The sequence below is a fragment of the Fukomys damarensis genome, unplaced genomic scaffold (genome assembly GCF_012274545.1).
Source record: "Fukomys damarensis isolate Sample0158 unplaced genomic scaffold, DMR_v1.0_HiC HiC_scaffold_21, whole genome shotgun sequence".
Lineage (NCBI taxonomy): Eukaryota > Metazoa > Chordata > Mammalia > Rodentia > Bathyergidae > Fukomys > Fukomys damarensis.
Genome location: NW_022900933.1, coordinates 41,730,537 through 41,741,483, shown reverse-complemented (window position 1 = coordinate 41,741,483; position 10,947 = coordinate 41,730,537). Strand labels below are relative to the sequence as shown.

The 10,947-nt window shown below is 51.4% G+C and overlaps 1 protein-coding gene across 4 annotated transcripts in view; it reads right to left on the bottom strand.

The window, feature by feature from the left end:
- The window catches only part of Mta1 (metastasis associated 1), a 44,582-nt gene extending 34,404 nt beyond the window's left edge, over positions 1 to 10,178 (bottom strand). Inside the window, exons 1-2 of one of the 4 annotated variants that reach the window (XM_033766866.1) lie at positions 9,564 to 10,178; positions 8,206 to 8,319 (exon numbers count right to left, since the gene is read on the bottom strand). In XM_033766866.1, coding sequence (XP_033622757.1) covers positions 8,206 to 8,319; positions 9,564 to 9,690 — 241 coding nt within the window. In that variant the 5' untranslated portion in view covers positions 9,691 to 10,178. Of the gene's footprint in view, positions 1 to 365; positions 444 to 520; positions 681 to 742; positions 879 to 8,205; positions 8,320 to 9,563 lie in introns of those variants that run through there. The other 3 variants (XM_019205016.2, XM_019205014.2, XM_019205015.2) reach the window with 3 other exon arrangements.
- Positions 10,179 to 10,947: the final 769 nt, after the last annotated feature.

Genomic DNA, 10,947 nt, shown 5'->3' with positions numbered 1-10,947 from the left:
CTGGAAACCTCTGCCAGGCCCCCCCCACCGCAGGTCCCCCATCATCCCCAGCGCCCCTCCCAGACGAGTCTCCTCGATACCCCACCGGGCCAGTGGCCTCGGCGCCTCCTGCGGGCCATCTGCGCCACCCTGGCAGGTCACCCTCCCGCCATTCCCTGCATCCCCGGCGCCCCGCCCGAGGTCCCTGGTAGAGTCTCGTGAACCTCCGAGGTTCTCCTTGCGAGAGCCCTTCCCGCATCCCTCAGGAGGATCTCGCCGGACTCCGGTGGGAGTCCTTCCTGCAGCCCCAGGGTCCTCTGGCGCTTGAACCCTTTCAGCGGTCCCCTGCCCCTCCCAGACTGGTCTCTTCTGGGTCTCCTACCTACCCTGAAACTGAATAGCCCAGCCTTGGCCCCAAGGCTCCTGCCCCACACCTCCCATCCTAGGTTAACCTTTGCCACCCAACACCAGGTAGTCTGTGATGCTGCCCCTCCTTTCCTGGCCCCGTGGTCATCTCTAGACAGGATGACTGCTCCCCCACCCGCATGTGGGCAGGATCCTGAGCCAGCAAGGCCTCCCTGGATGATGGCCTGGTGTGCAGCTGCAGAATCTGGCCCCAGCAGGCAGGAGTGTGGAGGGAAGTTCCTCCCGTGGACTGGGATCTGCATTTCCTCCCCAGCACTTCTCAGAATTTGTGACCATGTTTCTGGTCTTGTGCTTCTTTAAGGTCTGTGGACAGTGGGGTGCTCAGGCAGCCTCTCACCTGAGGGCAGGAGGTGGCATCACAATTGAGATGATCATAGTCCCAGGCTGGTGTGGGGAAGGTGAGGAGGCGTCTGGGGACTCCAAGTTGCCTCTGGGCCAAGTCCAGTTGGAGGGCCATCCCTGTGGGATGCCAAGGGGCACACCTGGGAATTGGAGCTCAGATGAGAGCCTGGCAGGCACAACCATAATCCCAGCACTGTCGGAGGCTGAGGTGGAAGGATGGCAAGTTCAAACCCAGCTTGGGCAATTTAGTGAGACTTTGTCTCAAAATGAAAAATAAAAAAGGACTAGGATGTCACTGTGTGCAAAAACCCTGGGTTTAATCCTCAGTTCTTTGAAAAAGAAAGAGTCCAAATGAGCCTGGGTCATTGTGTGGAGTTTGGGCAAGTGGTCAGGGATCCTGGGTGACATGGCACAAATGCTTCCCGCACAACACTGGTGAGCTAGGCAGGAAACAGGCAGTGCCAGGACCAGAGCCAGCCAGAGTACTAAGGAGGGTGGAGGCCATGGTCTGTGTTAGGAGCTGATGGGAAATGCCACCAAAAGCAAGTGAGAAATGTAGGTAAAGGAGTACAGTGATTATGCAGAGACAGAAGGCCCTAGCAGGGGGGACGGTGGGGTGGCCTCAGGTTCAACCCATAGCATGAGCCTTCCCTCACTACCCAACAGACTGGCCAGCAGGTCAGTCAGAATAGCCGGACAAGCCAGGCACGGTAGCACATGCCTGTAATCCCAGCACTCAGTAGGCTAAGGCAGGAGGATCGCTGTGAGTTCAAGACCAGCCTGGGCTACATAGTGAGTTCCAGGTCAGTCTCAACTACATAGTGAGACCCTGTCTCAAAAAACAAAACAAACAAAGAATAGCTGGACAGTGTCAGGCGGCCTTCAGGAGTGTGAGAAATCACCCCCACCCTCCACCATCTGCCTTTCTCCACCAGAAATGGGGCACATTCCCCCAACATCATGATACCCCAAAAATTCTTGGCTGCTAAAGGATATGCCTTTTTCTTCTGCCAGAGTTAGGGGGCAAGAAAAAGTGACTGCTAGAGGGGAAAGGGTCCTGGCCAACTTCTGAGAGAGGCATCCCAATCCCAAGCCAGTCCCTCCAGCACTGAGGACACACCCCTCACTGAGCAGAAGTGGCAGGTTGCTCAGCTGCCCCAACCAGACCATTACTTGCCCTTAACTTAGCTCAGGGAATCAGAGGATGTCAGATGAGTCAAGAAAGGACTAAGAAGACTTTGTCCATGTGGTAGCAGAGCTCGAGGGAGTGCTGGGCTCAGATGTGGCACTGTGACGTTACATAATTCCACAAAAATGCTGGAGGAAGGGAGCATGCAGGGCAGGTGAAAAGCCTGGCAGTGAAGAAAATGCAAATGCAGAGACAGGTGCCACTACAGAGTCCTGCACTTCTTGGACCCTAGTAGGTACATGGGTTTGTTTCACAACTGAGCTTAGATATTCAACGACAAACCAATACTGTGAGGGGAAGACAGAAGTACCAAGGACTCTTGACAGTCCATGTCACATCTTTTCTGGACTAAGAAACAGGACCAGAACATCAAATTGCTATGGGAAGAAAGGTTTGGAGCCATTTCAGGACAAGACAAAGCCACTCCAGCAATAGTTAACTTATTCAGCTGTTTTCTGAACACCTACTTCATGCTGCAGACCATTCTGGAGGTGAGGACACAAAGTCTGCCCTGAAGAGTTTACAACCTAGCAGGAAGGGAGATATAAATGGTATATATGCTATCTGATGTTGCAACAAAATGGTGAAGGTAAAAGCCACAACAATGTGGAGGCACCACTTATCTCAGGAAGTGTAGGAGGTTTTAAGAGGTTCCTTCCCCTACAGGAATCTGTGGGCCCTGTGGGGACTTTGGCTTTGTTCTGGTAGTCCTGATGACCTGAGCCTGCTAAGGGAAGAGGCCCAGCCTGAGGCACAGTGGTGGCAGCAGAGGCTAAGAGAAAGATTCAGATAGACTGCAAGAAAAGCTCCCTGAGGTGGGGGGGGCAGTGGCACCACACCTATAACCCCATGAAGCTAGGAGCCAGAGAAAAGAAGACTAGGGGGTTGAGGCCAACCTGTGCAACTCAGCAAGATTCTCAGAAAAAAAGAAGGAACACAAAGAAGAGGAAGCGCCTCAACAGAGCCTGGCAGGTGTAGTGGTACATACCTGCAATCTCAGCACTCAGAAGGCTGAGGCAGGAGGGTCGCCATGAGTTTGAGGCCAGTTTGGGCTACATAGAGAGTTCAAGGCAAGCCTGAACTACATAGCAAGACACTGTCTCAAAAAAAACAAAAAACAAAAAAAGCCTGCATAGGAAAGGTTCACAGCACATTACAGAAAATCAGTGCAGCATGATTCATACTAAGACCTCTCTTGCCTATTACTAAACTTTAAAGATCAATGGAGCTATTTTCCAGAAAAAAAAATTTTTTTCCAAAAATGAAAAGTGGTGCACACCTATAATTTCAGCACTCTGGAAAGCTGAGGCCAGAGGATTGCAAGTTTGAAGCCATTCTGGGCAGCTTAGCAAAACCCTTTTTCAAAATTTAAAAAATAAAAAGGTCTGGGATGTTGCTCAGTGTGAAGGCCCTGGATGTGATTCCCAGTACTGGTATAAAAAAAATTAACCTCTGATTCCTCAAGCAGCATTGAAAGCTTGAAGACATAGCCACCTTAGGGACAGAAAGTGCAACCCAAGAATCATCTACGTGGCTAGTCTCTCATGCATGTAAATGCATGCAGGGAAATATTTTCAAACATAAGAACATGAAGAATAAAGTTCTTTAAATATTTAAAACCTAGCCTTAAGTCTATCCAATAAAGATAAAAATCAAAGCAAAAATCTGAGTGGCCCAGGTCCTGATAGCAAGCTCATAGCAAGGGAAGCTGAAAGGCTCAGCACAGGATGAAAATGTCATGGAATCTTACTGGACCTCGTGGCACAGTCTGCAAACCCAGTACACAGGAGGCTGAGGCAGGAGGATCCACATTCTAGGGCAGCCTGAAAAACTTGGTAAGACCTTGCTTTAAGATAAAGGACTGGAGATATAGCTCAGTACAAGATCCTAGGTTCAATCGCTAGTAACACACACACACACACACACACACACACACACACACACACACACACCCCATGACTGTTGTGGACATGAAACAGCAGGGCTGGCACGAAATGGGAGTTTTGACCTGGCCCTCACCACTCAAAGCCAGCAGTCATTCCATGCTGCCCAAATGGTGCAAAGAGTGAGTAACACCATTTAGTGTTCCTGTAATTTCTACAAGTAAGCTTAGGAGAATTTTTTTTGTATGGCCATACTGGGGATTGAAACCAGGACCTTTACACTGAACCACACCCCCTAGCCCTTTCTTATTTTCTGAGAAAGGTTCTCACTAAGTCACTAAATTGCCCAGAATGGGCTTCAGCTTATGGTCTTCCTCAGTCATATGCTGCTTCTTAGGAAAAACATTTTTTGAGACAGTGTCTCACTATATAATTCAGGCTGGCCTCAAACTCACAATGATCCTCCTTCCTCAGTCTCCCAAGTGCTGGGATTATAGGTATGTGCCACCATGCTTGGCCTTAGGAGAATCTTTTAAACTTGCAGAGAACCAGGTATGGTGGCATATGCCTGGAATCTAGTCCTCCCAGCCTAGGCAGCTGAACAAGACCTTGTCTGGATGGGGGATGTAGTTCAGCAAAGGCCCTGGGTTTAATCCCTACTACTCACACACACAAAGAAGGGGGAAGCAGTCATCTGATTTCAGCAAGCTTCTCTAAGAACTTTTTTTGGGACAGTCTCACTGTAATTCAGGCTAGCCTTAAACTACTCTGTTTAGCCCTGGCTGGCCTCAAACTCATGGCTATCCTCCTGCCTTAGCCTCCCAAGTGCTGGAATTACCGGTGTGCACCACCACACTTGGGTGATAAAACTTGTTTCTGAAAGTGTAGGTGGTAGCTCTGACCATCTCTGTATTTTCGTGTACTCGACCTTCCCTCACACGCCTGACAAACAGCTACAATGGTTTCTACCTGCCTCAAGAGAAGCTGTTTCAGGGATCAGATGTGGGGGAGGTATTTTTTATTGTATTGTTTAGTCATGAGCAAGTATTTCTGCAAAGCCAATGTAGTCCTCTCTTCTAACAGGAAAAATGTGGGCATTGTGTGGCAGCACTCAGCAAGGCTGTGAACTACATCTTCTAGGTGCCCCTGCTGATCCTTCACAGGGCAAGATCAGTGCCTACTCGCTGCCGCAGCACATGCCCCTTTTGCTTCAGGTGCCAATAGCCTCGCACCCAGTCTGAGCTGCAATAAAACCAGAGGGTGGTATTGGAACTTACAAAGCACCATGGTCAGCACCACCAGGCCTTGAGCTCTCCTTGGCTGCGACCCTGCACATGGAGCAGGGAGTGGTGGCTGCTTCACAGAGAAGGGGCACTTGCCTGGGGACAGGGCCCTGTTATCTTGAGGAGGGACCTGGACTGACCTGGTGGCCAAACAGGAGTGCAGGCAGTCTAGAATTCTGTGGCAGTGTTCACTTGCAGTGACTGGGGGCCTGTCCTACCCACATTGATGCTGGGACTTTGGCAGTGCCTGGACCAGCCCCCAGGTTCCTTCCTTTCCACAAGGGAGCTCTTTGAGCCTCCCTGACTCCAGTGCCCTGAGATCCTTGCAAGACCCTCCCAAGACTGCTGCGAACCACTACTCACCCCAAGGCAGGTCTCCCTGTGTGGGCTCCTGGCCTTCCAAGACCCTCTTCTGCTGAAGACCCTCTTCCCAGTCAGGCTATGGACAGGAAGGCTGATCACTTGTGCTTCTGGGGAACCATCCCATGCACTGGTGGACACCAGCCTCTACCCACTAGATTCCAGCAGCTTCCTGTGGGAGGCATATTGCCCGCCTCCCCCCATGAAAGCCTGTGATGTGCTAGGTGACAGACAGGATTTAAGATCACTAACTACTTGACCTTAAAGCAGTTTCTCTAGGTTATCTTGGTGGGCAGATATGTCACAAGGTCCTTAAGCATGAGAGACAGAGGCAGGAGAAGAGCAGGCAGAGGCAGGAGAAGAGCAGGGCAGGAAAGGCAGGTAAAGAGTAGGTAAGGAAGCTGGAAGATGGAGAAACCAACAGCTGTTCCTCCCCAGATCCCTGCCCACATCTTCATCCTAACCTAGTGAGACCCAGACCTGCCAGCAAATTCTATAGAATTCAGGCAGTGAATCAGTGTTGATTTAAAACACCAAACTTGGGGTTTGTTACACGAGCAACAGGAAACTAACACACAGCCTCTGGACTATGTCAATCAAACTATCTCCAGGCACTGCCACCTGACCCAGAATGCTGTGCTATTGGAGAGGGTCATGCGCTCTGTTGGTCCTCACTAAGAGGTGGTGCTTATTCCCTCCCACCCCAAGCTGCCTGTGGCCATAGTTAACTTCCAGGAAGAAGCATGGCTGGCTCTGGGCCTAGCCTTAAGACCCCAGTGTGGGGCCAGGGATTTAGCTCAGTGGCACCACACCCGCCTTATAAGTGCAAGGTCCTGAGTTTGACCCCGGTAATGCAAAAACAAAACAAAACAAAAAAAACAGTGTGGCTGTCATAGGGACCATTCCCTGCAGGAAACCCTCTGGAAAGGACAGGGCTAGCAGCTCCCACCTTCTGGCTGCAGCCTCAGGAGACTCCCGGGCCAGGCGGGGAGAACTGTAGAGGTCAGTTAGCCCCTAGTCAGGAGCAAAAGTAACAGTGGACATGGGCATGGTAACACATGCCTATAATTCCAGCACTTGGGAGGCTTAGGCAGGAGGATCACAGGGAGCTCTCCATCAGCCTGGGCTACTTAGTGAGTTCAAAACTAGCCTGAACTACAGTGAGACCCTTTCTAAAAGTGGGGGGGCTCTCCTTCAAAGTCACTCAGAAAAGAGAACTACACAGTATGAGTCACCACAATGTGACCATTGATGCTAGCTCCTATCCTGCATTGAGACAGGACTACATGTACCTTCCTGCCTAGCAAGGGCCTCACCTAGAGCACAGCACCTCCTTATCCTTGTCAGAGACCTTAGGAGAAGGAGGGGTCATGATGTGCCCCAGGACCCAATGGCTTCATGGCCTGCCCTCTCCCAACCTGGGGATCTTAAAAACACAGAGGACCCCTATGGTGAACAAAATTACGTTCAGAAACTCCAGAATTGAGGAGGATGCCCACCTAGGTGGTGCACACAGGCTTCCTGAAGGAGAGAGTTTCAGTTCTACAGTAAGAAGGGGAGAGAGGCAGGTGCAAAAGATTAGAGTTGGCCTAAGGACCCAAAGTCAATGGGCAACAAGGGCCAGCACTGCCGGGTATGCATCTCAGCAGCAAGCTCAGGGCAGGGACAGTACTGCTGGCTTGCTGGACACACACGATGAGGTAGCTGCATGGGGTAGACTCCTGCTGGGGGCTGGGAATGATCACCTCTTCTCATCCCAAAGCCTGCCAGCCCCCACCACCAAACAGAGAAGCCCAGTGGGCCCCCAAGTCAGCCCCATCCAAAGCACTTCTCCCCCACCCCTCCTTTCCTGCCTCCCTCCCCAGTGCCCTCTACCTTGGTCTCTCCAAATGCATCCTGCACTCACCCCAGCTCTGAACCCTCTCCAGGGTCCAGGCTCTTGAGACAGGCAGTGGCAGCACAGGCCCAAGGCCTGGTGACCACTTCTTCAGCCAGTGTCTCTTAGCTGCTTCAGACCCTCTGTGCCCAAAAACCTTCTCAGCCCGTGTCCCCTTCCAACTCCAGAGGTACATCCCCCTGCTCCAGGTAGTCTCCTCTGTGATGGCCCTCTACCTGCTGCCCCACACTCTGGGCCTTCAGAGCAGTGTCCAATCCAATGGTCAGGTCAGCTGATGGTGTGACCGATCCCGGGCAGCCATAAGTGCTTGTCACCAGGATGCTGGCATGGAGAGGGTAGGCAGCCCGGGTCCAAGTGGCTAAGGTGGCCCCCAGCTTTCTCCTGGCAGTGCAGAGCTGACCAGCCTGGCTTTCCTGGGAAGGCTGAACTCTCCTTTCCCTTTGCCTTTCCCCCACCATCCTTTAACCAGGCCCAGGGTCTGTTTTCCCCTCCATGGGTGAGTGGGTCACCGTCCCTTGTGCCACAGAGTGCAGGAGGTGAAGAAAAGGCGCTGAACCACAGACTCTAGGCTGAGCTAGCTCTTAGGAGCGGGGTGGCCTCAAGGCCAGAGCCTGAAAAGTTGCATTCTGACAGAGGGTTGCGCTCTGAGCCAGGAAGTGTCAGAAGGCTTTGTTGGACTTGAAGCATCTCTGCGGTTGGGGGAGGAGCACGTCCTTGTCCACACCTTCGGACACGAGTTCCGCCACGATCTGCGAGATGTCCTGTGGGCGTCTGCGGCGTCAGGGTAGGGGTCCGAGCTGAGGGAGGGGGGCCCCGCCCCCGCCAGGGCCACGCCCATTCTCGCACCTTGCAGGGCGGGTCCTGTTGCTCCCGCGTCCCCTGCCCAGCCAGCTGCCGGCGCTCCTCGATGCTGAGCCTCCAGTGGCGGCCCGGGTGCTGGTGCTTCTGGGGCTCGTACACCTGCGAGGACAGGGCAGGGTCGGGCACAAGCAGTACCCAGTGGCCGCAGGCTGAGCCAGGGGCACAGCCAGCCTGGGTGGGACCACATGTCCCTCCCTTCTAAAATGATCATGAACAGATTAAAGCTAAACGAAACCCTCATGGATTCCAAACAACAAAAGGGCAGGCGCATGTGGAGGAGGGCCAAGGGCCAGCACTGGAGCCATTCGCCCTGAACTGGGACCAGGAGAGAGGCAGGGCGCTTCCCACGTGGGCTGTCTGTGAGAGTCCTCCAGACTGCCTAGCTGTGTGTGTGTATGCCGGGGGTGGGTGTCTAGCTCCCTCTGGAAGGAAAGAGGGGTGCCACGCTAAAAACAGCTGGTGGGACTTGAAGTCTTCCCTTACTCAAGAAGTTCAAAAACTGAATGACTGTGTGACCAGCAATCCCACTTCCCGAGTTGCACCCAAAAGCCCTGGAAGCAAAGAAGTGGACAGATGTGTGCACATCTGGGTTCCAGCAGCACAGTTCCCAGTGGTCCTGGACACAACCAAGTGTGCACCGTAGGACAAATGGGCAAGCGATGTGCATTCTACCCACAGTAGACTGTGGATGACCCAGAGGCACTATTTGGCACCAGAGAGCTTGAATTACAGGTTCCCACCTGCATGAGGTCCCTAGAAATCATGACATTCGCTGATTCATAGGGGCTGTTGAGCCAAGAGGTGCTTAATGGGGGCAGAGTTTCAGACTTGAAGTCCTGGAAGTTTACTTCACAATGTGGAGATATATACACTTTATATGTAAACATACATACATGTATATGTCTGTATTTCCCCGCCCCAGCACTGATAGAATCCAGGGCTTTTGTACTGAGCTAAGACTGTCTTGCTAAGTCTCTCTGTTGCCCAGGCAGTATGCAAACTTACAATCTTCCTGCCTCAGCCTCGCAGAATGCTGGAGTTACTGGCATACACCACGACACCAGGCTGAGTAATGTGACTATACTTGGCACCACTGAAGATAGTTAGGGGCTGGAGGCGCGCCTCAGTGATAACGCATGCACAAGACCCTGAGTTCAATCCCTAGCATCATTCGAGTGTGGAGGTAGAAAAAGGTATTGTCACATCTGTAGGCTTTTATTTTATTTTAATTTTTTTTATTTTTAAAATTTTTGTTCTTATAATGAGTTTTTAAACCATGTCACACATTTCCCATACTTATATCTCAAGATCCATTATAATATAGGCAGGCAGACATACCATACCTTCCATCTCTTCAGATGGACAGTTTAACCTGGAGTTGTTTCTGCACACCTCCACAGCACGCCTTTCCTTTTCCTGCAGATGTTCAGTAATAGCAGCTAAGTCACCGTTTTCCTTGATTTGTTCCATTTTCAGGATCAACTTTTCCTCTGCCCTCTAAAGCCTCTGAAGGACTTCTAGCTCATGCTCCCTCTTTGCCAACCGTTTCAGCACCTGGGTGGGCCTCCTGAGACTTTCGTGTTTCTGATGCAACTTCCATTTTTTTCTGGATCTCCTCCAGGGACCAATCTTTCTTCTTTGGAGAAGCCAAAGTTTGAGGGGCTTCTGAGATAAAAGATGGTGACAGCTCAAAAGCCTGGCCAGAGACATGTTTGTTGATTTGCTTCACTTTCACATCCATTGTAAGTGTAGATGTTGATGTTGTGGGGTTCTAGGTAGAAGCAAGAGCAGATCAGTGACAGCATGGACAGCTCCTTCATTTTTTTCCTTGGAGGCCACTGCTGTTTTAGCCATTATAGGGGATGTGCAGAAGCCAAGTGGTGGTGAAGGCAAAGGCTTTTTAGGTTTTTGTTTTTTGGGTACCAGGGATCAAACTCGGGACCTTGCCCTTGCCAGGCAGGTGGCGGAACCACTGAGCCAAATCCCCGGCCCTTTTTTAGATTTTTTGAAACAATTTTCACTCTAATTCAGGCTGGACTTGTACCCACTATGCAGCCCAGGCTGGCCTTAAACTTGCAGCAATCCTTTTGCATCAGCCTGTCATGTGCTGAGATTATAGGCATGTGCTACCACGCCCAGCTGTAAAGTCTTAAAAGTCTCAAAAACATTAACATCCTGTGAACTCCTTTGGATGAAGCTGCTAGATGGTATGCTCTGGGAGTAAATAGAGAAATAGAAAAACCAAAGTCCCAGGAAATAGGTGTTCCTGAGTCAGGGAGGAAAGGAGAGAGCTGCAAATGACCCTGAAGGCAGTCAGGCCAGCTGGGGCAGGAAGGCCAAGGCCTCTAGAAGGCTGCTGCCAAGAAAAGAGCAAAGTCCCAGGTGACCTAGTGTGCAAGGCTATCTGTGAGAGGAAAGTCACAGACATGTCAGAAAGTTTGGAAATGATAATAGAAAACAGAAAAGGAGAAGGGGAAGAAAGGAGGCAGGAAGAAGAGGAGCAGAAGAGACAGCCACTGCCTCAAAGGAAAAACAAAAGGCCATACAAGAAAGGAAACATCATCCCACTGTGGGCCTTCCTTAGCTGTGGAAAACACTAACCACAGCAAGTGTTGGGGTTGGCATCCAGGGAGACATACAATCCAAGAACCATGGGTGGATAAGGAAAGGATGGTGTGTAGGGGAGGCGGGATGCTGAGTCCTCAGTCTCGTGGCAGGCACTGAACA